At 45.2% G+C, this 27,926-nt stretch overlaps 1 protein-coding gene across 7 annotated transcripts; it reads right to left on the reverse strand.

The window, feature by feature from the left end:
- Nucleotides 1-523: 523 nt before the first annotated feature.
- On the reverse strand, nucleotides 524-27,889 carry STK36 (serine/threonine kinase 36). Of its 7 annotated transcripts, none has more exons than XM_023541444.2 (27): nucleotides 27,743-27,889; nucleotides 27,110-27,282; nucleotides 26,199-26,339; nucleotides 26,011-26,088; nucleotides 24,180-24,310; nucleotides 23,676-23,925; nucleotides 22,213-22,306; nucleotides 21,762-21,931; nucleotides 21,422-21,609; nucleotides 20,813-20,912; nucleotides 18,306-18,449; nucleotides 13,625-13,804; nucleotides 10,806-10,903; nucleotides 10,246-10,351; nucleotides 9,120-9,270; nucleotides 8,798-8,925; nucleotides 8,029-8,133; nucleotides 7,561-7,659; nucleotides 7,386-7,474; nucleotides 7,047-7,110; nucleotides 6,740-6,850; nucleotides 5,027-5,101; nucleotides 4,413-4,587; nucleotides 4,030-4,177; nucleotides 3,624-3,771; nucleotides 2,310-3,056; nucleotides 524-1,250 (listed from the first exon to the last, which is right to left on the reverse strand). In XM_023541444.2, exons 2-27 carry the CDS (start codon nucleotides 27,191-27,193, stop codon nucleotides 1,101-1,103), a joined length of 3,954 nt encoding a protein of 1,317 aa, XP_023397212.1. In that variant the 5' UTR covers nucleotides 27,194-27,282; nucleotides 27,743-27,889; the 3' UTR covers nucleotides 524-1,100. The 7 variants fall into 7 exon arrangements, with proteins under 7 accessions (XP_023397212.1, XP_023397214.1, XP_023397229.1 ...); XM_023541446.2 differs by lacking the exon at nucleotides 27,743-27,889 and adding an exon at nucleotides 27,574-27,674; XM_023541461.2 differs by lacking the exon at nucleotides 27,743-27,889 and adding an exon at nucleotides 27,566-27,673 and having other exon boundaries at nucleotides 27,186-27,282.
- Nucleotides 27,890-27,926: the final 37 nt, after the last annotated feature.

The following is a 27,926-nucleotide window of genomic DNA, read 5'->3' on the forward strand; positions in this document are numbered from 1 at the left end:
GAGTTTACGAAAGGACAGAAAGAAATCTCCCCCATTTTATGGACAGAGAAATTAGGATCCTAGGAAGCTTGTCCCAAACCATCCAATGAGTTAAGGTTTAATTTTTGCAGTATGTTTCCAGTTGGATGAAGATTCTAAGCTAATGGGGTTGGAATCACCGTAATGGGTCTTTCAAATACTCCTGCACAACTTTCATAAACAGTTACCCTTCTATAGCAGCTGGGATTCCGTATACACTAAAACTCCACTGAACATTAAAATTAGTGACTAGGCCTGAGATCTCAAAGCAATGCTGTTAAATCTTACCTTTTCCTACTTCACCTCCACTGGCCTTGGCTTAGAAGTAGGTGAATGTAGAAATAGAAGTAATCAGGGATGGAAGAATGCCGGAAGGTAGGAGAAGATATAAATAAGCCCCCAAGCCAGGACCTCCTAAGAACCATGAAGGACACCAGTGCTTCAACCACCACCCAGAAGCTAAAACAGGCTGAACCTCCTTACCCCTTACTCTGGCAGCTCCAAGTAGGGTGAGGAACATCTTTTATTAAATAAGTTTATAAAAAGAACTTAAAAAAAGATATATTCCCCAACTCCACCCATGGATGGGAATATGGGATAAGGGCTGGGGACCTCCTCAACAACAGGAACTGGTGGCATTTATCACAATAGCCTAGAGGTGAAATAGTCTGTCTTCACTACTGTCCTGGGGCCAGTGCACCCAAAATAAGAACTTGCTGGAGGATTATAGCTGCTCCAGAAAGGAAAAGATCTCTTAGACAGACAGCATTTCCCTAAGGTCCAGGAGGCAGTTCCTGCAGTAAGAGGCACATTATTGGGAGAAAATACCCCTGGATGTAGAGAAGGAAGGAATCTTCTTTGGTACCAACAGCAATGAAGTTTACTAGTTGAAATTATCCTGAATCTGGGGGAAGGAAAGAGCTTTATGCATAATCTCTTCTAGTTTCTCATTCTTAGTTGAGTTGGCAACTTTAGTCTCTTTAGCTCTCAGTTGAGTTGGCGGCTTGTATAGTAGAAAAAGGAAAAGTTGGCAATGGTAGGGGCAAGAAAGGGTTGCAGGCTTGGGACCCAGGAACCTGGAATCACGTGCTGTGGGTTGGCCTCAGGAGGTGAATGAGTTTCCTGCAGTGTTTGGCAGAAGCGGGCCTGGGACTGCTGCCACTGTGTGGCAGTAACTGGTTCCCCAGGGAGAGCAAGGCTAATTTTTCACTGGCACCCAGGGACACCAGCACCTGTGGGATAGAGAACAGATGACAAAAGAGGACATGAGGCTCAGAAACGGTAGTGTCTGAGATGCAGAGAAATTCCAATTGCCCAGCAATTCAGACTCTAGGAAAGAAAGAAAAAAGAAAAGGCTCTTGGGGACTTGCAATAGGTTATGTGGGAGAAGAGAGCTACTTACATTTTCTTTGGTTAAACCACAAAGCTAAGGCACCAAGGGACCCATACACTTGCCTCCAGAAAGAGGTAGTGAATGCAGCAGTGAGAGTAGGCCAAAAGGTCTGATCCCCAGCCTTGGATCCAGACCAGTAGGTCCCAACCTCTTTATTGCCAAGGATCCCTTTTATTATTTCCCCACGTGGATTGCCAGAAATTCGAATACTATCATCACCATCCTGTCAAAATTTCTGTTATGCATGAATCTCCCAATGTTACCACATTGAGCTATTATAATTTGGGGTTTTAGCCTTATCCTAAGTGGGTGCGTAATTTCCATTGGGCTCTTTATATATTGAAAATTGAGCAGAAGAGGCAGAGTAAAGTGGTGGTTAAGCGTATGGGATCTGGACTCAGACTCCTGAGTTCAAAAGTCCAATCCTACATACTAGCTTTGTAACTTGGACAAGTTATTAATTCTTTGTGCCTCAGTTTCCTCAGCTTCAAAATGAAGACAATAACAGCTTAAACCAGATATAAATGTTTAGCATGGTGCTGTTCACATGGTAAGTGCTAAAAAAGATCGTCATCACCTTCACTGCCCTCCGAACAAAGCCACTCTGCGCCTCAACATCTCCTAGTTTTCCCCCATCTCCCTCCCACACAGCCTCTAGAAAAGATCAACAATGGTCCTTGAGATCCCAGGCATTTTCCAGCCCAAGGAAGCCCTTTTCCAGGTCCCTTCCCTTCTCCAGAGTGTGAGATGATAAATGGAAATGCATCTCTAGGACTCTAGCCCTGGGAGGAAAACAGCTTGGGTTTCTGGATGTCCCAATTCCTTGAAAACCATCTCAGAGAAATGTTGTGAAATATAAGGGGCCTGATCATCATGGCTCATAAGTCCTGGGGTGTACCTGATGTATGCAGGGCTCCTGCCGGAGGCTCCGGAGGGCAATGAGGGCAGCCTCCTTCACATTTGGCTGAGGGTCTCCACACGCCATCTCTAGGAGCCGTTGGGGTACTTGGCACTGTAACATCTCCTCCCCCAGTCCCTCAGGCCCCAAGTTGCCCAGAGCTGAAGCAGCATTGCGCCGGATACCAGCCTGAGGATCTCCAAGCAGCTGGGTCATACCAGGAACCGCAGCTGCCAGAGCAGGTCCTAGGGGACCAGCCTGGTAAGCTGCATTGCCCACAGCAAAGCTGGCACTGCGCCGCACAGCAAGGTCCTTGTCTCCGAGCCCCAGCAGCAGAAGGTTCAGCAGTCCAGCCTGGCTCTGCAGTGCCCCACGGAGAGCCATGCTATGTTGAAGCAAGTGTCCCAAGAGCCCATAAGTGCGCGCCCGCACGGAATTATCTGGATGGCCCAGGAGGCTGCGCAGAGGCCGATAGGATTCATCGGAGCCAGCCAGAAGCTCTTGGATAAAAGACAAGTGGCTGGGCGGCAGTACCCGGGCTGTGTGGGCCAGCAGGGAGAGAAGGTCAGAGGTCAGCAGCGGCTGGTCACCCAGGAGAGCAACTGAGAAGAACGAAATGATGGAACTAGGGGAGGCTGCCACTGTATTCACAAACTGGCTGAGAGAGGTGGGATCTGTGAGGGCCAACCGTGTGAGGAGGCTCATGGGCAGCTCAACTTGTGGCAACACGAGATGGTGGCAGCAGACCTGGGAGAATGGGGGTGTAAGAAAAAAGAGTTAAGGCAAAGGAAGAGTAGTACATGGCAGCTCAATTGCTAGAAGGAGCCGAAAAGCTGGGAGAGAAAAGCCAAGCTATGGTGAGAAAAGCCACAGAGAGCTGGCAGACCTGGGCCACTCCTACCCAGTACTCCAAACGAGAAACAATCTGGAGCCCAAAGCGCAGGCCTTTCCAAGTTCACTCTTTGCTCTGTGAGGACTCAGTCTCTCTGCCTTTCAAAAACCCACTGCTTAAAATCAGCAGAGAAGTAATTTCTGGCCATGGAGCTGAGTCTCTAGTGTCCTAGACTAGGCTATCTTCCCCACTGAACCCTAAAAGAACGCAGATAAGGGGCTACTGGGGAAAGAGACACCAGCCCCAGCCACATGCCTCTCTTCAGGTCTGAATACTTTCTCCATTCCAACTCCTAGACCAAGCCAGATGCTCCACTCTTCTAGAGAGCCAAGGAGAGCCCTGGGATGTCAGGAAGTGAATTAGAGTACACAAGGTGGGCCATCTTCCTTTCCCGCTTTCATGCCTGGGTAGCTTCCAAGTACCTGTAGCAGATGCGCTGCGACTTCCGAGTCCCTGAGGTCAGCCAAGATACCTATAAGGAGGTCAGCATCCACATCCAAGGCGAAGGGGAAACAGAGGAGCTGGCAGACAGAGAGCACCACGGCAGGGAGAAACTCAGACCCGTGAGGCCTAAGGAAGGAAATGTGAAAGGATACGCTTGGTCTTGTACCCTTTATACCCTTTATAATTCTTATTTTCTTCTTTTCAAATTCCCTTCTCCAGTTCTTCTTCCCCAATCTCAGCAACTCTTAGGTTTCCAGCCTAATCCTTATCCCATTTCTTGCCTCACAGCTCAAGCTGTCAGCTGCTTCTCTCTTGACTTCCCCTCACACCCGCCACTGCTAATTCCCTAGATCTTCCATTCTCTCTCCTCCAGCTCACACTCACGCCTGCCCTAGCTGATGCAGGAAGCTGGAGGAAAGCAGGTGCTTCAGGGTGGACATAAGGATACTTCCACGCTGGGACAGGTGGCTCAGGCATAACTGGGGCTCCTGGGTGAAGGTGGCCACGGCCAGGCTCAGCAGGGCTGCCATGCCTGGAAACACCAAGAATGGGAGGAACTCAGTGGAGCAGACAAGGGGCCCAGGTGTTCCAGGTTTCCCTTGGTTCCCTTCTCCATCCCTGAGCAGCTCCAGTATAGACTCTGCTACCTTCTCCTCAGGCAGCAGCAGAAGAAATCTCTAGAGGCTAACCCAGTTCTAGGCTGCCTCCTCCTGAAGAGGGATCAATATACTGGCCCCAAAAAGGAGGCTGTGGTGCTAAAAAGATACCTTGCGGGGAGATCAGCGTCCAGTCTGGCTCTGGGCTTTGTGGACTGGATAGCGACAGCTCTTCCTCCTGCGTAGACACCTCCTCAGGTAGCCTCAGGGCCATGGAAAAGCGGTGCCACAAAATGGTCCACATTTCTGAACTAGCCATGTCCCTTATCAGGCTAGTTTTCCCCTGCTGGAGACAAAATTAGAAAAGGGTGGGGTGGGGATACAGAAGTCAGGAGCCAAAATGCCACTTTTCATTCCTGTCCCAGACCTATAAGGAAAGGGAATCTCGCTAACAATTCCTTTTATTTTCCCACCTAGGTTTTTCCTGTTGTCTTACTTCCCTTTCTTACCACACCTTAACCTCCAGGCCTCTCAACCCATTTGCACATCCGCTAAAAATCGGTGAACTACAGCTTTTCGTCCCACTGAGTCCCAAGGGATGCAGCTGAATGGTTTCCTTCAAAGGGTCCATACACAGGGCAGGTGGGCCTGTTCTAAGGCTATCACAGTAGGTTTGAGAAGAGAGGTGAATGAGAGTTGTTGCTTCGTTCCTATCGTCCGGTGGTCCCCTAAAACACCCAGTTTCTCTCCCGTTCCTTCTCACCCATCCCAGGATAAACCCGTACCTGGGTGAGGAGCTGCAGCAGAAGGATGAGGAGGCCATCATAGAATCCACAGCCACCTGGTGGAGTCAGCCGGACCTGTTGGAGAGAGGCAGGAAGGATGCAGAACTCTGAGAGGAAGGAGGCAGCCTCATAGGCCTGTATACCCAATTCCTAATCGGGTAGGAAGATCTTTTCCTTGGTGTGGTACAGTGGGAAGAGTTCAGGACTTAGGAATCTTGGTTCCTGCCGATTCATTCAATGAATAGCCCTGTCCTAAAGACACACACGGTCTGGCAGGGTAAGCAGACACAGAAACAAGTACAGGTTAGGAAGAGACTTGCCAAATAAGAGGTTGGGGGGCGCAGTTGAGAGTGCTTAACTCTGCCTCAGAGAGTTGGGAAAACTGGTGGATGAAAAGTTCAAAAGTCAGACAAGAAATTGGTGGTAGGAAGGAGAACATTCCAAGTAGATGTCAAAGCTTATGTAAAGGCAGGTAGGCCTGAAAACCCTGTGAATTTTGAAAATAGTAACTCTTTTGGTATAGCAGGATTTTAGAGCCCAGGTTACAGGAGATAAGCTCTGAGTGACTGACAAAGAGCCTGGACTTTATCCCAGAAGCAGATGGAAGCCACTAAGGGTTTATATGTGACTAGCATAAGCTCCACATGAGTAGGATATTTTGTCTTTTATTCGCTGCTGTATCCTCAGAGACTAGTATAGTACCTGGTACTCAATACATATTAATGTGTTCAATACCACGGATTGAACAAATGACCAGATTTGCTTTTCAGAAAGCTCAATCTGGTGGCAGTGGAAAGAATGAACTGGAGAGGAGACAGTCTAAGAGGCAGGAGATCCTTTAGGAGGCAAGTGCTAGAGCCCAGGAGAACAATGGCTTATGCATAAAGCAAGACAGGTCAGTGATGATCCCATGGCGGGAATGGATTTAAGGAAAACTGGAAGGTAGAATATAAGAGACTCGGGAAACCATTTAGATGAGGGAATAATGGGGAAGAGGGAGGAGGCTATGATGACTCCCAAGTTTCTGACTTAGGCTCTTGGATGAATGTTAGAAGCATCTAGAAATAGCAGATGAATATTATTACATTTGATTTGTCTATATTTCAAGGGTGTTGTGGAATAGTATGTGTGAAACCACTTCATTATAAAGTATACAGGATTCTACATATATAACACATGACAAAAATTTGAATATGAAATCTATCCTTCCTTTCACAAAGTAAGGGAAATATGGGATCCAAAGGGTCGAGAAAGGAGAAGGCCTGGAAAAGAAGAAAGCACAAAGGAGGTTATGTAATGGATTGTGAATTCCTGAACAGTTCATGGGATGTCAGCCACCTTTTCCATCTTCAAGGAGAAACAGTTTGAACAGCTGAGTGCCAACTGCACTAGGAGGGGAAGAGATAAGCATTAGGAAGGACTTTAACGTTAATGAGTATAAGCTCAGGAGGAGGCGACTGAAGGAGGCAGGGAAAATTCACTTCTCAGAGAACTCAGGTCTCTTTTCTCTCTCTCTTCCTATTCTTCTCTCTCTCAAAGGAGCCTATTATATGGGGGCAAAGGATAGGAAATGAAGGACTTCTTGCCTCCTTATTCCTTTACCATGCCCTAGCTTATTCTAGGCTTGCTGGTGTTTCAATCTTTGCCCCCTGAATGCTGTCCCAGTATTTGACTTGGAGAAAACGTATCTGTGCCTTCCCTGGTAGACCTCACCTCTGCAGGGGCAGACAGGGCATGTGTGGCTGCAGCTATCCATTCCACAGGCTGGAGGTCAAGGGTCACCCCTTGCTGACAAAGCTGTTCCAACAGAGAGGCTGCTGCGCTCTGTGGGAGAGGTAGAGGAGGAGAAGGAATGTCTGAATCTGAGTGGAATTCAGGACAGGCAGAGAAAGAATTTCTCTGCCCTGGTCCAGATGAATACCCCCAGAGACAGCTGTAAATGGGATACCGACTCCCCTGCTCCCACAAGGGCTAGAGGATAAGGGTAAAAAGGGGAGAAGCATAAAGGCTGAAAGCTCACCACAAGAGAGACGACGTGTGAGTGGGTAAAGAGTGTAGCAGTCTCACTGCCTAGCTTCTCCATTCTAGAATAAGAAGATACATCAAGGGATGTAGCAGTATTAAAGGAAGGTAGTAAGTAGCCTTTCCTCACCCTTGGATTGCACTCTTCACCTAGGCTGCATGTCCACCTCCAAGGCACTAAGCTGAGAATCTAGGTCTGTTTTTGTAGAGAAACCTTCACTCTCTGTCCCAGTCCCTTCTAAGGACAGACTGTAGAGGGCCATTCCTCCATATTCTATGACATGGTTAGATATGTATATAGGAGACTTTAGTGGAGAGACCCTACTTTATGACTCACCCAGACGGCAGATCTTGGAGTCGAAGAACAAGAAGGGAGAGGAGGTAGAGTGCCACTTCAGTAGACTCTTCCCAATCCATTACTTTTACCTACAAAGGAAAGCTAAGCTATAATGACAACTTCTGTTTGAGATGGTGGGGCCACTGTAAGATCTCCACCTGTGATGCTGGCCTACCTTGCCTTGAACCAACATCAGCATTGACTCCAAGGCCAGGGGCTCTTGCCCTAGAAGATGGCACAGGCGCTCACTGACATGGCAGCAGGAGTAGAGAACCTAAACGACCAGGAAGGAGACTGTTGTGAGGCAGAGCAGACCCAGGGCTCCAAGACTGGAAGGCTCAGCTGAAAGGCAGGCTAGTCTCTCAGCAGATCTGGTATCTGCGCTTGGGGGTGCGAGAGGAATTCAAACCACTTTTGCCTCTTCTTTGAGATACAGAGATAGGGATATTTCTCAGTTTGGGTGAGGACTGGATAACAGTGGGACCAACTCAGTTGGAGAACTAGCTTAAATACAGAATGAAGTCCTCCAAGGGGAGTGGTGGTCTCTCAATCGATCTCTCTCTCAATCTCAATCTCTCTCTTTTTAGAAGTCTTAGGTATTAAAAAGAAATCTGAATTGCTAAGAGTTAAGGGAAGGCAGTACCTTGAGAAGGTGTAGGCACAGGATGGGATGCTGCAGGCCAGAGACGAGGGACGGCCTCAGCTGGCTGCTGTCTTCAGTCAGTTGATTTGCCAAATACCGAGAGACCTATAGGGACATACTTGTAGACTAAATCATACCCCCAATATTCCAATCCTATTCCTCTCCCATCTCCAACTGACCAGGATGCTAAACTCCTTACTAGCCACTTCCCCGGGTTCACCAGGAATCTCAGACCCCATTCTATTCCCAGTCTTCATTACTAAAAGTAATGCGTACTTTGGCCCCAGTGTGGGCAGGTACAGAGGAAAGTGTTGTTGGTCACTAGGGAGTGGGAAGGCTGAATCCTAAGCCCTGGGGAAAGCATCACTGGTGGCTTCAGACCAGCGCCCCTAACCAGATAAGCAACGTATCACTGAGCTCTCCCTCATCAGCTGGCAAAGGGCACTGGGCCTCTAGCTATATCACATTCTTCAAGTGGCCCAGACCCAGAATAGGAGCATGTTTCCAGAAGCACTGATTAAAAAAAAAAAAACCAAACCCATTGCTGTCAAGTAGATTCTGACTCATACAGACCCTACAGGACAGAGTAGAACTGCCCCATAGAGTTTCCAAGGAGTGCCTGGTGGATTTGAACTGCTGACCTTTTGGTTGGCAGCCATAGATATTAACCACTATACCAGAAAAGGAGGTATAAAATGCAGGCCCTAAAAGCTTTTATCTTTCTGCCTATCTGAGAAGCTGGGCCAGAGCAGGGAACTGCCACTCAGACCTGCTCCTTAGCTTCCCAGCAGCCAGGCAGCCCCACAGGAGCAGTGCATATGGCTGCCAGTGCACAGGAAATGGCTCCAGGCAGATCCTCACTCTGCTCCCGCAGCGGCTGGCTCACTTGTGGGGCTCCTACAGAGAAAGGCAAAAATGCAGGGTGAGCTCTGGTTGTTTCTCTCAGATCCCCAATCATTCTTTCACTTCACAGCTATTTATTGAGCATCCACTAGCTGCCAAGCACTATTCTAGGTGGTGGCAGTAGAAAGAACAGAGCCAGACTTAAGCAACAAATAAGCCAAGAGAATCCCCCACTCCACACTGGTTACCTGGGGGTGTGTGGAAAGGCAGCTGTGGAACTGTCAAGCCCTGAAGAAGCCCATCCAACACGGCCCGCTGTGTAGTCAGCAAGCTGGAGTAAAAGGCTTGGGAGATGGCCCGGCTGTTCCCATCCATGGCTTCACACACAACAGTAAAGCACTGAAGGAGACAAGGGCAGCATTAACGTCAGGGCATCAGAAAGCTGACTAGGCTTATTGTGAGGAGCAAGAATTCCCTGAGAAGCTGAGAGAAGAAGATAAAAACTCTGGGCAATGGCTGTCTAATTCTAAGCATTCCTTACACAGAAAATGCACTCATTTCAAAGACAGGAATTCTAGGTGTCAGTCCTTCTATTCCCTGGTCAGCTGCTTCTTATACTGTTTCTCAAAGTGTTATTTGTGGACCAAGGGTATAAGAATTCCTGAGGATTCCTGGATCCTTCCCAACCCAGTCTTACTGATTCGGAACTTCAGGAGGTGGAATATTTATTCTAAACTCTCAATGCTACTCATTGCACAAAGACATCTGAGAAGCGCTGGCCAACAGCATGAGTCACTGCTGGATTGTCCATGACTCAGGATGAACTTGGCCAAAATTTAAGATAGACAAGAGCTTCTTGACTTAAAAGAGTGAAGGGTATTAAAATAGGCTCTCAGACTAGAGAAGTCTGAATGGCCTGCTAGCTGGAGGAATGTAACCCAGGTCTGTTTCCCAACTTGCAACCTGAACATTGATCAGGCAATTGCTCACTTCCTTGCACATGTTCCTCTGTAATCTCTTCTACTGTCAGTTAGAACTCTGCTATTTTCTCAACCTTTCATTCTTCTGTTCGTCATCTCCAGAATCCATATAGTTTACTAGTCCTTAAAACAGACAAGGTTGGGAACTATTAGAAGATCTCCAAGTCTCTTCAAGAAAAATACTATTTGTGATCACTTTGTGTCTTCCCAACTAGACAATTCCTAATCCCTTAATGGTAGGAACTTTCTCTTACTCACACTGGGTGTGGCACATAGTTTACATTCAACAAATGTTGGTTGTATTAACTTGATCTGACCCTATGTAGTCAGAAGGAAGAGGACAGGAGAAACACAAGGAATAGGTGAGGCAGGAATCTGGAGTGGAGCAGATTACCATAAGACTGTCCCTCCGCAGTGTCTGCTCAGAGTCATCTGGTTGGGCCAGCAGTTTCCCTAACAAGTCCAGAAAGAGGCTGACGGCCTCCTGAAACACCTGCAAGCTGGGAAAAAATGAGCCCTTGGTTTCTTCTCATCTCTCTAATAAACGCCCAAATGTGCTGACTGGCTCAACTCTGAACAAGGGGAAGAGGCCCTGCAAAGGAACATATCAAACTGCTCTTGCCAGTTCTCCCACTAAACACACATCCAGCCTCAGACACACACCCTCCAAGGTCCTTTTTTGCCATTTTCCATAGTTTTTCACACCTTGACCCTTCCATTGAGGACCATGGTTGCTATTGATTATTAGAACCTGAAAGCCTGGGGGCAAAGTTGGAGGTGTCCCAGGGTCTTTAAGGGTACCAGTCAGACTCTGAGAGGTCACTCATCAGATCCCAAAACCTATCACAAACCACAGTTTCTTCTCACTTGGCCTCTTCCTGATGAGGAGGGGAAGAAATCAGGTAGAGATTGGAGTCAAAATGGCTGACAGAGAAAAACTGCCTTTCATCCTACCTGTCGCTTGTCTGGCTCCTCTCCAGGTTGAAGGTGCAGGCAAAGTAGGCCTGAATCACAGCTATCAGGTCCCTTAGGAAGGTCCCATACCAAGATTGCTGCCAGGGATGAGAAGAGAGAGTAAGGCAACCAGATATGGGGAATGAAAAAAAAGAGTTAAAAAAAAAGCAGTAAAAAAGAGATGTACTGAGAATTAGTCAAGTGAACCAAACAGAAAGGAATGGGGGGAAGATCCAGTATGGGCAGAGAGAGAAGCTCTAGGGATCCAGTATGGGCAGAGAGAGAAGCTCTAGGGATCCAGTATGGGCAGAGAGAGAAGCTCTAGGGATCCAGTATGGGCAGAGAGAGAAGCTCTAAGGATCCAGTATGGGCTGAGAGAGAAGCTCTAGGTATAACAAAGTATCAGCATATGGGCTATGAACAGCCTGGAAAAGTGTCCTGTTTCCCCTGCAAAGAATTTTGGAGTTTGAGAGGCTTTGTAGGGTTGGTTTTTCAAAATAGCTCAAATTATTTTTCTAAATTCCTTAAAAACACCCAAGATTAATACCAGGTGCCTCAGCTTAGGTCCCATTAAATATTTCTCTATTGTGACTTTGAAAGGGTTTCCCTGCCCTCTTAGCTCAGCTTCTGCAGGACACAGCATGGGGAAGTAGAGGTGTGGCCTCAAACACTCTGAGTCTCAATCCCAGCCCTGCCACTTACTGCTTCTGTGACAATTTACAAGTTGGTGACTATACTTGAGTTAGATAACCTCTGAATTTCAGTCCCCTGCTCAAAGAAATTGGGTCAATAAAGCCTAGGATTTAGCATTTCAAAACACAGTGTTCTAAAAATTGGAAAACTGCCCATAAAAATCGGATTTTTTAAAAAAACGATTGGAAAGCTAGAATACTGGGCCTGTCGTCCCATATGGCATCAATGGGTGGGAGCTGAGGAGAGGATGCCCTATTTAGACTGGGTATGTGATCTCTAGTTTATCACATTCTCCACTATTCTGTATAGTCACACACATAGTCCGCTTCACTGACTGACATTATCTGCCTGGCCCCACAAGGCACTGTTGCTGTTGTTAGGTGCCATTGAGTCAGTTCCAACTCATGGTGGCCCTGTGTGCAACAAAGGAAACAGTGCTCGGTCCTGTGCCATACTCACAGTCATTGCTATGTTTGAGCCCACTGTTGTAGCCACTGGGTCAATCCATCTCATTGAGGGTCTTTTTAGTTGACCCTCTATTTTTTCAGGCATGATGTCCTTCTCCAGGGACTGGTCCCCTCCTGATAACACGTCCAAAGTATGTGAGATGACATTTTGTCATCCCTGCTACTAAGGAGCATTCTGGCTGTATTTATTCCAAGACAGATTTGTTTGTTCTTCCGGCAGCCCATGGTATATTCAATATTGTTCACCAGCACCATAATTCAAAGGCATCAATTCTTCTTTGGTCTTCCTTATTCGTTGTGCAGCTTTTGCACGCATATGAGGTGACTGAAAACACCATGGCTTCAGTCAGGGGCACCTTAGTCCTCATAGTGAATACCTTGCTGTTTAACACTTTAAAGAGATTTTTTGCAGCAGATGTGCCAACTCAGTAAGTCGCTTCATTTCTTGACTGCTGCTTCCATGGGCATTGATTGTGAATCCAAGTAAAATGAAATCCTTGACAACTTCAATCTTTTCTCCATTTATCATGATGTTGCTTACTGGTACAGTTCTGAGGATTTTTGTTTTCTTTATGTTAAAGTGTAATCCATACTGAAGACTGTGGTCTTTGATCTTCATCGCTAAGTGCTTCAAGTCCTTTTCACTTTCAGCTGGCAAGGTTGTGTCATCTGCATATCGCAGGTTGTTAATGAGTCTTCCTTCAAGTCTGATGCCACCTTCTTCTTCATATAGTCCAGCTTCTTGCATTATTTGCTTAGCATACAGGTTGAATAAGTATGGTGAAAGGATATAACCCTGATATACACCTTTCTTGACTTTAAACCACACAGTATCCCCTTGTTCTGTCCAAACAACTGCCTCTTTGTCTATGTACAGGTTCCTCATGAGCACAGTTAAGTGTCATGGAATTCCCATTCTTTGCAATGTTATCCATCATTTGTTAGGATTTACACAGTCAAATGCCTTTGCTTAGTCAATAAAACATAGGTAAACATCCTTCTGGTATTCTCTGCTTTTAGCCATGATCCATCTGACATCAGTAATGATATACCTTGTTCCACATCCTCTTCTGAATCCGGCTTGAATTTGTAGCAATTCCCTGTCGATGTACTGCTACAACTGCTTTTGAATGATCTTCAACAAAATTTTACTTGTGAGTGATATTAATGATATCGTTCAATAATTTCCACATTCTGTTGGATCATCTTCTTTGGAATGGGTACCAATATGGATCTCTTTCAGTTGGTTGGCCAGGTAGCTGTCTTCCAAATTTCTTGGCATAGACAAGTGAGTGCTGCACCCATTTGTTGAAACTGGCCAATTTTTTCAGAAGTAGACTGCCAGGTCCCTCTTCCTAGTCTGTCTTAGTCTGGAAGCTCCACTGAAACCTGTCCACTAAGGGTGACTCTGCTGGTATTTGAAATACTGGTGGCAAAGTTTCCAGTATCACAGCAATACACAAGCCACCAGAGTATGACAAGCTGACAGACACATGGTGGTGGAAGGCATTAGTTTTTTCAATTCTCAGTTTACTAACTAGAGAGAGGAGGAAGGAAACAAGGGGCATTTGGGCCAAAAAGAGATGGCAGTCAGAAGGAGCAAAAGCCAAGAAGAGGACATTTCTGTCAGCCTTGAGAGGCTCCTCGCCTGGTGCTCACCTGCTGGATGTTGGTGCTCTCTTGGCTGTGTTTGAGTAAGCTCAGCAGCAGCCCTGGCAGCCCTGCCTCACGGCAGAAGGAATACAAGGCAACAGAGTCACTGCAGCCAGACAGAAGACTGCTCAGGACCCGGAGCGCAGGAAGCATGTGGGAAACATCTTCTAGGATGCCTTTCAGGATCTAGGAGACATGAGGGAAAGAGACAGGGATCAATATCACCCGAGGTGAAAGAAGGAGAGTCACAGATACTAAGTACCCCCAGGAGGATGGCAAAGTAGAACAAGTAGCATTCCTTTCTTGGGGAGCCTAAAACCCAGAAGAGAGGAACAGGAAAACTGTACCAGGGAAGAGGATATAGATGGTCGGGTTACCTCAACATATAACAGTGACCAAGGTGGAGGGTGCCTCCCCTCAGGATCTGTCAGGCCCAGAGCCATTCCTGTCTGCTCCTGCCCTTCTCTAGTCCCTACCTTTAAAAAAAGTCTAAAACTTAGAAACAATGGAAAGAAAACAATATTATTCAACGCCAGATAGACAAAACAACATTATTTAACTCTAGATCAGGGGTCAACAAACTATGGTCGGCAAGCCAAATCCAGCCTACCAACTTAATTTCTGTATAGCCCACAACCTAAGAAATGTTTTATAGTTGGAGGAAAGAAATTTAAAAAAAAAAGAAAAACATTCATAGGAAGTGGCTTACAAGATGTCATTCACTGTTCTAAATTTTTGCAACAACCCTGTGAAGTAGGTACAATTACCCACTATATGGATGAGGTAACTGAAGTGTCTAAAAACAAACAAACAAAAAAAACCAAACTCGTTGTTGTCGAGTTGACTCATAGGGACCCTATAGGACAGAAGAGAACTGCCCCACAGGGCTTCCAAGGAGCAGCTGATAGATTTAAACTACCAGCCTTTTGGTTAGCAGCCATAGCTCTTAACTGCTATGCCACCAGGGCTCCAAGTGAAGTGTCTAGATAGGTGATATAAGTAATCAAAGATCACACAGCTAATGAGTAGTTCAGCTGGAATTCAAGTCCAGGAAGCCTCACCACCAGAGGCAGAGATCTTACCCTGCTCCCCCACGTGAAAAATTATCCCACACTATGAGAACAGTGTGTAAGTGCCAAAAGAGAGGGGCATGGTGCCAAGGAATCTTGATGGGGTAACGGGAGTCTTCAATAAATGGTGTTAGGACAACTGGCTATTCACATGCAAAAAAAATAAATAAATAACTTAGACCCTTAATTCACACCATACACAAAAATTAACTTAAAGTGGATCAGAGACGTAAATTTAAGAGCCAAACTGATAAAATTTTTAGGAAAAAACCTTCAAGAGCTTGGGTTTTGAAAAGACGTCTTAGATAAACACCAAAAGCATAATCCATAAAGGCAGAAAATGGCAAAATGGACTTTTTCAAAATTCAAAACCCATTATTCAAAAGACCTTTATGAGAATGAAAAGATAAACCCCAGACTCAGAGAAAATATTTTGAAATCACGTATCTGATAAAGGCCTTGTATTCAGAACATACCAAGAATTCTTACGAATCAGTAAGACAACAAACAACCCAATTTAAAAACATTAGCAAAAAAGCTGATATTTCACCAAATATACAAATGGCTAATACGCACATGAAAAGATGTTCAAATTATTAGTCATTGTTGTTGTTGTTAGGTGCCGTCGAGTCAGTTCCGACTCACAGCGACCCTATGCACAACAGAACGAAACACTGCCCAGTCCTGAGCCATCCCCACAATCGTTGTTATGCTTGAGCTCACTGTTGCATCCACTGTGTCAATCCACCTCGTTGAGGGTCTTCCTCTTTTCTGCTGAGCCTGTACTCTGCCAAGCATGATGTCATTCTCCAGGGACTGATCCCTTCTGACAACACGTCCAAAGTATGTAAGACGCAGTCTCGCCATCCTTGCCTCTAAGGAGCATTTTGGCCGCACTTCTTCCAAGACAGATTTGCTCATTTTTTTGGCAGTCCGTGGTATATTCAATATTCTTCACCAACACCACAATTCAAAGGCGTCATCTCTTCTTTGGTCTTCCTTATTCATTGTCCAGCTTTCACATGCATATGATGTGACTGAAAATACCATGGCTTGGGTCAGATGCACCTTAGTCTTCAGGGTGACATCTTTGCTCTTCAACACTTTGAAGAGGTCCTTTGCAGCAGATTTGCCCAGTGCAATGCGTCTTTTGATTTCTTGACTGCTGCTTCCATGGCTGTTGATTGTGGATCCAAGTAAAATAAAATCCTTGACAACTTCAATCTTTTCTCCATTTATCATGAAGTTGCTCATTGGTCCAGTTGTGAGGATTTTTGTTTTATGTTAAGGTGCAATCCATACTGAAGGCTGTGGTCTTTGATCTTCATTAGTAAGTGCTTCAAGTCCTCTTCACTTTCAGCAAGCAAGGTTGTGTCATCTGCATAACACAGGTTGTTAATGAGTCTTCCTCCAATCCTGATGCTCCGTTCTTCTTCATATAGTCCAGCTTCTCGGATTATTTGTTCAGCATACATATTAGTCATTAGGGAAACGTAATTAAAATCACAAAAAAGATACTATTTCACACCTAGAAGGCTATAATCAAAAAGACAGACAATAATAAATGTTGGCAAGGGTGTGGAGAAACAGGGACCCTCATACATTGCTGGTAGGAATACAAAATGACACAGCCACTAAGAAAACAGTTTGGCAGTTTCTTTCTTAAAATGTTAAATATAGCTGAGGGCTGGGGATCATGAGCTCAGGGGACATCTAGCTCAATTGGTATAACATAGTTCATAAAGAAAATGTTCTACATCCTACTTTGGTGAGTAGCATCTGGGGTCTTAAAAGCTTGTGAGTGGCCATCTAAGATACTCCACTGGTCCCACCCTGTCTGAAGCAAGGGAAAATGAAGAAAACCATAGATATAAGGGAAGGATTACTTCAAAGGACTGATGGACTACAACTACCACAGCCTCCACCAAACTGATTCCAGAACAACTGGATGGTACCCAGCTACTGCCACTGACTGCTCTGACAGGGATCACAATAGAGGGTCCCAGACAGAGCTGGAGAAAAATGTAGAACAAAATTTAAATTCACCAAAAAAAGACCAGACTTATTTTTCTGACAGAGACTGGAGAAACCCCAAGAGTACGGCCCCCAGAAACCCTTTTAATGCAGCACTAAAGTCACTCCTGAGGTTTACCCTTTGACCAAAGATTACACAGATCCATAAAACAAACAATAACACACATAGTTCAACCATGTATATAAGACTAAATGGGAACACCAGCCCAGGGGCAAAGACAAGATGGCAGGAGGGGACAGGAAAGCTGGATGAATGGAAACAAGGAACCCAAGGTCAAGAAGGGGAGAGTGCTGACATGCTGCGGGGTTGGCAACCAATGTTACCAAACAATTTGTGTATTAATTGTTTAATCAGAAACTAATTTGCATTGTAAACTTTCACCTAAACCACAATTAAAAAAAAAATGTTAAATATAAATTTAACATGTGACTTAGCAATCGCACTTGTAGGTATCTACCCAAGAGAACTGAAAGCATATGGCCACACAAAGACTTGAATGTGAATGTTCATAGTAGCATTATTCGTAAGTCAAAAAGTGGAAACAATCCAAATGCCCATCAACTGGTGAATGTATAAACAAAATGTGGTCTACCCATATAATGGAATATTACTCAGGAGTAAAAAGGAAAAAAAGTACTGAGATATGCTACAACGTGAATGAACCTCAAAAACACCATACTGAGTGAAAGAAGCCAGGCACAGAAGACTGTGTACTGTAGGACTCTATTTATATGAAATGTTCAGAAAAGGCAAATCTACAGGGACAAAAAGTAGATTAGTGGTTTCCTGGAGCTAGAGGTAAGATGGTGACTAACTGTAAATGAAGGAATTGTACTGAGGTGATGAAAATGCTCAAAAACTGGATTATGGTGATGGTTTCACAACTTAGCAAAGTTACTAAAAATCATTGACTCGTACACTGAAAATCAGAAAATTTTATGGTATGTAAATTATATCTCAATACAGTTATTTAGAGAGAGAGGTGCAACATATTCTTCTGGGGAGTCCCAGGAGGAAAGATCACTGTGTTTCAGAGAAGCAGGGGAAGACTTTGTAGTAGGAAACACTAACTTTGAACCTCAATTAAAGCGAAGTGTTATCCCCCAAAAAGAATTTCATTCTTTTCAGTAGAATATCTGTATTACAAAATAATTATATACTTGATTATTTTATAACTGCCTCCATTTTTGCCTCTTAGCCTGCACAGCCTAAATATTTACCACCTGGCCTTTTGGAAACCCTGGTGGCATAGTGGTTAAGTTTTATGGCTACTAACCAAAAGGTCGGCAGTTTGAATCTGCCAGGCGCTCCTTGGAAACTCTATGGGGCAGTCCTACTCTGCCCTATAGGGTTGCTGTTTTTTTTTTTTTGGTGGCCCTTTACAGAAAAAGTTTGTTAACCCTTCCTCTACACAGACACATTTCCCTTTAGAAAAAGAAATCTGAGACCTGTCTTTTCTGTGTTGTTAAGGAAGATTAGCAAATCTCCTTGAACTAAGAGAGCTGAAAAGAAACTTGATCTCATTATGTTAGTCAATGTTTTTTATGCCTCATCTGTGAAAATAGTCTCAAATGCCATCCACCTGCCCTCCAGTCTCTTGTAGCTGGCTCTGGATGCGCTGGCAGAAGTCGGGATTGCACAGCAGTGTGAGAGGGGACTTCAGTTGAATGGGCACAGGCTTGATGGTCTCTAGCAGGTGTTGCCACTCCTCATCACTGTCTGGCTCCTGAGGCAAAGGTGAGTAAAAAAGGTCAGGAGAAGGTTGTAAGGTTTATGGGTAGTAACTCCCAACCTGGGCTTAAAAACCCTGGGGAACCACGAAATAACTGTTAGAAGCCAATGACTCCTTTGGCACAGATGTATTTTTTTCAGCCATCAGTTAAAAAAGTACAGCTGGTAGTACGTGAGGGGTCTTGTAAAGTCTCTCAGAGAACACTGGCACACATGCACAAAGCGATATCTAGGAAGGTGTCCATTGCAGCACAGTTTGTAATTAAAATAAAATTTTTTTTTAAAAGCCAATCATTAAGGAAATAAGAAATCGTGCCACTTCCACATTAGGAAGTGCTATAAAGTCATTTAAAAGACTGTGGTACTGAGAATGTATTACTTATGTAAATATTCCTGTCGAAAATGCATAATCTGAATCTAATCAGGAAGAAAGATCAATTTGAGAAACAGTCTACAAAATAAAAGGTCTGTGCTCCTCAAAACTGTCAGTCATGAAAGACAAAGGCTAGGAACTGCTCCAGATTAAGGAGACTAATGAGATAAACAACTAAATTCAACGTGTAATAATTGATTAGATCCTAGACCAGGAAAAAATTTTTTTGTTGCTATAAAGAACATTACTGGAGCAATGGCAAAATTTGAATATGGACTGGAGAATAGGTAACAGCATGACACAATGCTAAATTTCTGATTTTTATAATGTACTGTGGTTGTGCAAGAGAATGACCTTGTTCTTCGGAAACACACCCCAAAAACCAAACCCACTGCCACTGGGTCGATTCTAACTCATAGCAACCCTATGGGACAGAGCAGAGCTGCCCCATAGGGTTTCCAAGGCTGTAAATCTTTACAGAAGCAGACTGCCACATCTTTCTCCTGCAGAGCACCTGGTGAGTTTGAATGGCCAACCTTTCAGTTACCAGCCGAGCACTTAACGACTGAGCCACCAGGGCTCCTCAGGAAACACACAATGAAGTGTAAACAGATATGTCTGTAACTTATCTTAAGATAGTTCAGAAAGATGGTGTCTACACACACACGTGCATATATACATATCTACACACACATATATATACACATCACACATATATACATATATATGCATGCATTTGTATACACATACGTACACACAAAGATGGCATGTCTAAACCAAAACCCAGTGCCATCGATTCGACTCCAACTCATAGCGACCCTATAGGACAGAGTAGAACTGCCCCATAGAGTTTCCAAGGAGTGCCTGGTGGATTCGAACTGCTGACCTTTTGGTTAGCAGCTGTAGCATTTAACCACTACGCCACCAGGGTTTCCATGGCATGTCTACGTACACATAAAGCCTGTTGCCGTCGAGTCGATTCTAACTCATAGTGACCCTATAGGACTGAGTAGAACTGCCCCATAGAGTTTCCAAGGAGCACCTGGTAGATTCGAACTGCTGACCTTTTGGTTAGCAGCCATAGCTCTTAGCCACTACCCCACCAGGGTTTCCATGTATGTGCGTATTTGTGTATGTTTTTTTTTTATATATATATACACACACATACACACGTATATATGTATATATACATATACATACACACAAAGACACACATAGAAAATTATAAAGCAAAGGTGGCAAAATGTTAACAAATGCTGAATCTGGTGAAGAGGTATCCAAAAATTCTTTGTAGTATTCTCATAATTTTTCTATAAGTTTGAATTTCAAGAGAAAAAGTTAAAACTCTAAAAAAGACAAGAGAGTGAGGCAGAACGATATGATCTGACGCAGAAAGATCTCTGAACAGGTCGTGTGGTAAAAACAGGCATGGTGCAGAACAAAATAATACATATGGTATGAACTCACTCAGTAATGTTGAAATAAAGTCAAACTGTGTACTCATAAGTGTGCATATAACCAAAAAAAACCATACCTGTTGCCGTCAAGTTGATTCTGACTCATAGTGACCCTACAGGACAGAGTAGAACTGTCCCATATGGTTCCCAAGGAGTGCCTGGTAGATTCGAACTGCTGACCTTTTGGTTAGCAGCCACAGCTCTTAACCACTACGCCACCAGGATTTAGTGTGCATGTATGTGTATGTAAAAGCACAGAAAGTTTGGAGGAAGACAGACTAAACTGGCAACTACGGGCACCTCTGAGACTGAGGTAAGGCTTGTGGGGGACTTTCGTTTTTCCTATGTATTCCAATTTTTTTTAAATTACTTGTTCAGAAACTGTGCAATGAAAATCTATAATAATAAGAAAACAATTTTTAACACAAAGGAGGCTCATACTTGGGTTGAGAATCACTATTCTAGAAAAACATCTACCCAGACCCAAAGTCCCATGGCAGAAGGCCAAGGAGAACCCCTAAGGCTCACCTCATTTTCTAGGTCTACAGCATCAATGCTCCTCTGGCCCACCACCTCTGATTTCAGCTCTGGGAATGCCTGTTCACAATCCACGGTGATCTGGTGTTCCCTAACGGAGGAAACTGATGAGTAGGGTGAGCTCCAGACCTGTGAGGCTGGAGTTCATTGACTTGTCCCTCGCCCAGGCTGAGGCTAGGAATGAGGAAAGCCACATAGGATCGGATAAAGGTGAATGCTTTCTGGGATGTGGCCAGGACAGGGTATTTGACTACTACAGACACACCCCTGACTGCCCTCCCTCTTTGGATCTTATTCTCATGTCTTCTTTGGCAGTTTTCACCTGTGGCTCTCAACTCATACAGTTTTCTTTTTTGGATGGAGAGATTATCCTTTCCCTTTCAGTTAATGTACAACTAAGACATAAAGAAAGGAAAAGTTTCCTAATCAGTCAGGAAACTGTCTGGAATTAGAACCCAAGAACCCAGGACCAAGACTCCCAGGGCCCTGTCCATATTTAGGCAGTGGTTAGTAACAGGGATTACGTTGTATATGCTTTGGCTGGAATAAAAAATTTGCAAGATACTTCACCCTATAAATCACTGGGTATACCCTGCTCACCGAGGTGTAGAGGGGGCCTCTCCAGCCCCCCACTCAGCCCAGCTGCTCTTCATTTCTGAGGCCAAGATCCCAGCCAAGAGGCCTGGTTCCTGAGGGGTGGCCCTTAGCCTGGGCAGGGGGGCTGTGCCAGGAGCCACCTTGCTGGTCCTATCCTCTTGCTCAAGCGCAGATTCTGTGTTCTGGTGTTTCTGCAGGAGATGGGTGGGAGACACTAGATCAGAACTATTTGGTTACCATAGGGCAATACGGATCCTATTCATGGTCCTTTCCCAACCCTAGAAAGTCACTCTCTTTCTCCAATCACCCCAGTCACTAGTCTGGCCATGTCTCATAAACGCACCTTCTGCTTGGCTTCCTCAGCCATGCGTTTACGTGCCTGACGCAAGATGCGAGATTCACTACCCTTGGGGGCCAACCGATGTGCCTGTTCGTCCTTTAGGACCTGAAGTTCAGGGGGTAGGCGACTGGTGAATGGGGTGCCCAAATCTAGGGCTGCTGGCTCAGTTATTACTGCAGGGAAGAGGGGGAAGACATAATACTGGAGCTGCAACTAGTATGACCACTTGGCCAGAGACAACTTCAGTGTCTCCAGGCTTCTGTGGAAGATCATCATTTTGGCAAAGTGACAGAGGGAAGGAGGTTAGAAGAGAAGTGGCAAGGTTAGGTACAGGGCTAGGATGAAAATTCAAGCTGGTGGAGGAAGGAGGAGGTGCTGGACCCAGGAGATTGGCGGGAGTACTTAGAGAGAGTGTTGGAGTAGTGCAAGAACCCTGGGAGTTCTGGTGACTCACTGGTGACATGGCCAGCAATGAAGGGGTGATGTAAGAGGTCTGGCCAGGACAGACGCTGCCGGGGGTCCTTGGTGAGCAGTCCCTGCAGGAAGTTCTGTGGAGAGAAATACTCCATCAGTCCTTTCTCCACTTGCCTAAAGGCTTTAACTCGCCAGCAGAACTGACAAACCAAGACTCCTGAGTCCATTCTTACAGCAAACTAGCTAGTCTTGATCATATGCTTTCTATACCTTTCCTTAGGCCTCACTTTCTTGGCTGCAATCAAGGATAGACCTCACTGCCTCACCTCCTGTCCATGGACTTTTTGGAACCCCAGAAGTAAAAACAGAAACCTCAACGCCACTAGCTTGGTGAGGAAGGAGAAAAAATGGGAGAAAGAGAAAGATGTCATTTTCACAATCATCTGTAGAAAGCAAATACTCAAAAGGACTCCCAAAGTGCTAACGTTGCCCTCCTTTTGATTAGGGTTTGTGGCTGGGTAGGAACAAATGCATTTATGGTTAAAAACTCACTCGCACACAAAAGCTATCGTGTAAAGCTGTAATTGGGAGGATTCAAAAACAGAAACATTTCAGCAAGTCTTCAGATGGTCGAGGGATAGAGAGACTGCCTCTGAAAAGGGTATATCTGTTATGAGGTATCCTTGGAAAAATCCTCAGTTAGGCCTGAAACACAAATAGGAAGACTAATAGATTACGACCACTGTTCTAAAAGAAGGTAGATTAGTTAACTGCAGCTCTTGCTGAAGATGCCTGCATAACTGTCCAAAAAGACAATGAATTTCCTTTGTTTAGATTCTTTGTAATAACTTATAACCCCCAAATAGGATGGGGAGAAATTTGTTGCTTTTTAGATAAAGCAAAGGAAAGCTGTAAAGGCATATCACTCTAGGAGATTGTATTTAAATTTCATTGAAGGCCCATAACCTTGCCCCAGATAAGAAATTCAAAGCGTCAGAACTTTGACTTAAAGAGAAAGGTGGTGGGCTTCAGCCTGCTGAGATTTAGCTGTAATGAACAGGTACCACCTCTATTGTATGCCCCTAATCATTGAGCTACCCTGCCAGCTCCCACCATCCAGATGTCTGAAGATTCCTTTTTCAGGCAGAGGGCTGAAGGCTCTGTGGATAACATCTAGCTACCATTGGGGCATCGTGTCTGATAGAAAACAAATGGAATACAGGGCACATGAAAGGACCAATATGTTATTCTGGGGTCTTGAAATCACCTTTCATTGTGATAAAGTATAGCCTGGCCCAAAGATGGACTGCCACTTCCAAATACAGCAAACCTTAGAATATCCTCTCAGATAAACCCCTGAAGTAGAAAAGTAAAGCTGCTTTGGCCCAGCTCTTCCAGTAGTTCAGTAATTACAAAGTCTTGCCCCAGCTCTGGAAAAGGGAATGCGCGCAGAGGGAGCCATGTTTCTGATGCAGAAGCAATCTCCCTTTTTATATTCATTACCTTGAAGCAAGGGCTAAGGGTGGAGGGCCAGCGCACAGGGTCCTTGAGAATGAGGCTGACCAGTTCAAAGATGCTCGTGGTATAGAAGGGAGGGGTGCCTACAGCCAGTTCATACAGGATGCAGCCCACAGACCAGAGGTCTGCCGTGTGGTCATATGGTCGCTCTTCCACCAGCTCTGGAGACATGTAAAGTGGTGTGCCTTTAATGGATGTCAGCACCATCGTGTTGGTGCTCATAGCCCGGGCAAACCTAAAAGAGATGATGGGATGGAAATGGAAAGGGAGAAGATGCTCAATGAAAACAAGACCTGGTCACTAACCATCTGTCATTGCATGAGATATCCCAAACCTGAGCACAGAAAGCATCTTTGACTAGGTTCCAAAAGACCCAGCAGGAGTCCCAGGCTCTAGCTCAGACTCTAAAACAAGGCCCAAGTAAGTCATGCATACAGTCTAAGACTCCCTGCAGAGCTGGAAGCATAGATGGAAGCTTAGGATCCTCACCCAAAGTCACAGAGCTTGATGCCACCACCCTTGGCAAGGAGGATGTTCTGAGGCTTCATGTCTCGGTGCAGGATTCGGTGGGAATGCAGATAGTACAGGGCTGACACCAACTGGGCAGCAATGGCCTGAACCTAGGGGCCAAGCAGTCAGGCAAGAAGGTCGGAAAAGCAGGAGGAAGGAGCCTGCGGGGGAGCCCAAAGACTCCTCCCTAATCCTATGCAGATACGGTCTTTTCCTCTTTCCCTTTTTTCCAGAGCTTCACACTGTAACTTCCTTAGTTTTTGCTCCCCTTGTTCGTTCACTGTTTCATTTGTTCATTCATTTATGCATTCAAGGGAAATTTATTGAATGTCACTAGTTGTGTAATCACAGCCAAATTCTCAGATTCATCATTTATAATGCAACACCTATCTCAGAGAATTACTGTGAGAATTAAATAAGTTAGTACACGTGAGGTAATGCTCAGACTGGTGCCTGGCAGTTAGTAAGCATTCAATATACATTACCTACTGCCCTCAAGTCGATTTCAACTCAGCGTAATCCTATAGGACACAGTAGAACTGTCCCATAGGGTTTCCAAAGCTGTAATCTTTTTTTTTTTTTTTTAATTTTCATTGTGCTTTTAGTGAAAGTTTACAAATCAAGTCAGTCCCTCACAAAAAAATTTATATACACCTTGCTATACACTCCTAATTGCTCTTCCCCTAATGAGACAGCACACTCCTTCCCTCTACTCTCTTTTCATGTCCATTCGGCTAGCTTCTGACTCCCTCTGCCCTCTCATCTCCCCTCCAGACAGCAGCTGCCCAAATAGTCTCATGTTTCTATTTGATCCAAGAAGCTCATTCTTCACAAGCTTCATTTTCTATCCCATAGTCCAGTCCAATCCCTGTCTGAAGAGTTGGCTTTGGGAATGGTTCCTGTCTTGGGCTAACAGAAGGCCTGGGGACCATGACGTCTGAGGCCAAGGCTGTAATCTTTACAGAAGCAGACTGTCACATCTTTCTTCTGTGGAGCAAATGGTGGGTTCACGCCTCCAACCTTTTGGTTAGCAGCCAAGTGTTTAACCACTGCACTACCAGGGCTCCTTTCAGTATACATTAGCTGTTATTAAACAAGACAAAGTTTCTGCTCTCAAAAGACATAATCAGAAAAACAAAAATGCAAATGAACAAGATGATTACAAATGATGATGAGTGCTCCAAAGGAAACAGAGAGCTGTGATAAAGAACACTGAGTGGAGCCTACTTTTAGAATGCAGAGAAACCCTAAGAGATGAATACGGCTAGAGAATATGGTTCAAGCAAATCCTACCGTGGACAGCTACGCCCTGGTGGTGAATTCTGTCTGACCGCAACCCTAACTCTTACTGCCCTCAAGGACACCACCATACTAGCTGGCCCTTCTTCCCTAAGATACCTAAGAATGACACCACCATTGGTTATAACTACTTATGTTGAAAAGTATATGTCAGATGCACTTTTAAACACCCTAAGTAAACTAATGCATAAACCCTCAGAATAACCTAATAAGCTAATATTATTGTTATCCTCATCTGTAAAATAAAGGAAACCAAAGTACAAAGAGGTTAAGCAACTGGACCAAGGGGAGCCAGGTAGGAAGTGGCAGAGCCAGGCTTTGAATCCTGATATTCTGGCTCCGGTGTTCACATACTGTACTGTCACACCACGTTGCCTCTATATACATCTAGACTCTTATGTTCTTCTCAGGAGTCTTGAAAATGGAGACTGTCAGTGCCCTCAGCTTTCTTACCAATTCTTGACCTGGAACGAGGTGAGGGGCAGGGAGAATTTTGAGTCAGAAAGCATACCTGGTCCTCAGGAAGCTTCCCATCATCTTCTAGGATCTGAAAGAGTTCTCCCTCAGCATAGTCTGTTACCACCACTACCTGCAGGGAGAAGGCAATGGCGATGATAGCTCCAGATTCATGCATCCTGAAGTGGGGAAATTCCTGGGACCCTGTGCTGGAGAAAGGTGACCCAAACCATCGAAGCACACCTCTTTGTCAGTCTCAAAGCTGTCAAGCATATGCACAATGTTGGGATGTCGCAAACCCCGCATGATTTCAATCTCTCGTTGCAGGTTCCTCAGCTCCTTCTCTGAGCGTCCCAATTTTGGAATGAATTTCAGGGCCACAACCTGTCAGTGGTAAAGTGAAGAGTCATGGCCTAACCACACTATTGAGATGGGCTAGGAATTCAACATTAGACTGAGAGGTCCAGAACACATCCTTTATACTGTTTCAGAATCTCTCATCATACCTGTTAGTCTCCTCCTTCCATTTTCTCTGTGGTACCCTGACCTTACCCAAGTTTCCCTCTCTCCACCAGGAGGAAATAGCTCTACCAGACAGATCTCTTTGGTTACTTGGGGAGAAAACCTAGAAAAATAGTGGATGCTGGGAGAGATGTTCTGAGCTGGACAAAAGAACTCAAGATTCATGGGATTTAAGGGAAAGGGAAGGAAGGGAAAATGAAATGGGAAGAAGTGAGTTTATATGAATTATCTCTTTCTGCATGGTATAAGTAATAATAATAGCTAATGTTTATTTGTTATTTACTAGATACCAGGCACTACACTAAGGGATTTAGTGTGACTTATAACATTTAATCCTCAAGCCCCATCAATCAGACGTTATTATCCTCATTGCCTAGTGAGGAAACTGAGGCACAGAGAGGTTAAGTAACTTGTCCACAGTTCTAAAGCTAGAAAGCAGTAGAGCTACGATGTGAACCCAAGCAATCTAACCCCAGAGCTCATACTCCAAAAGATGTATGAAGAAGTCAGTGACTTAGTAATACAGGTCGGAACGTATGTTTCCCTTCCGGCCCCATTTTCCACTGATGTTTCCCCTTTTGGAGTTGGGGGAGCAGAGTCCCACCCAAAAGATATCCCTCTTTGTTCACCACCTGAGCACTGTATTTTCTTCGACCCTTATACACCCTCCCAAAAGAGCCTTCTCCAATCATCTCCAACACATGGTACTTTTCCATGACAGGCGTCTCAGGATCCCTCAAAAAGAAGGAGGTAGAGATGGTGGTGAAGGGACAGCTCCAGGGACAGTTCCGCACATATGGGAGACCTGGTACGGGCACGGGAAAAGGGTTAATGTCAGCCACCTTGCCTTTTCCTCTTTCACAATAATCTAGGCCTCGAAAATATGGGAGGCTGGAGTTGATGTAAAGATGAAGAATGAGATCTTGGAGCTCCTTCCCCTTTCTAGCCTCCTCCGGTTCCCCAGCCCATCCTCACTCAACCGACCCCTCCCCCCACCCAGCCTCGTCCCACGACCCTGCCCCTTTCCAGCCTCCCTCATGGTCCTGCCATTCTCAAACTCTTCACCACCCTCGCCCAGATCCCCTTACCCACGCGCCTCGCAAGCCAGAGCCCCTCTCGCCCCCAGCCTAGGAGCTTCAGGCTCCTGAGGCCGAGGGACGCCGACCCTGGCCTTCATCCCGCCCCTTCTGGCTGCCTACGTACTTTGCCTGACTTACAATTCTCCTTCACCAGCACTGCCGGTCTCTTTGGACTTTCATTCTTACCAGTTTTACTCGCTAGAACTGGACAACGGCTTGGAGGACAAAGGCGTTCAGCTTGGTGGGAGAGACGGTGGACCGCCCGTAGGCACTAGCTCGGGCACTTCCGAACCGTCGCTTGGCCATTAGGCCCCACTAAGGACCCGGAGTCTCCGGTTGCCTAGAAACGTTTGCTAGCCACCGTTCCCAT

Source organism: Loxodonta africana, chromosome 6 (assembly GCF_030014295.1).
Source record: "Loxodonta africana isolate mLoxAfr1 chromosome 6, mLoxAfr1.hap2, whole genome shotgun sequence".
In the NCBI taxonomy this organism is placed as follows: domain Eukaryota; kingdom Metazoa; phylum Chordata; class Mammalia; order Proboscidea; family Elephantidae; genus Loxodonta; species Loxodonta africana.

Coding starts and splice junctions, on each gene's coding strand:
- STK36 (XM_023541444.2), bottom strand. CDS start 27,193: ATGGAAAAGTACCATGTGTTGGAGATGATTGGAGAAGGCTCTTTTGGG. Junction 26,089..26,198: donor GCTTTGAGACTGACAAAGAG/GTGTGCTTCGAT, acceptor TTCTCCCTGCAG/GTAGTGGTGGTAACAGACTA. Junction 4,588..5,026: donor TGCTGCAGCTCCTCACCCAG/GTACGGGTTTAT, acceptor TTTTGTCTCCAG/CAGGGGAAAACTAGCCTGAT.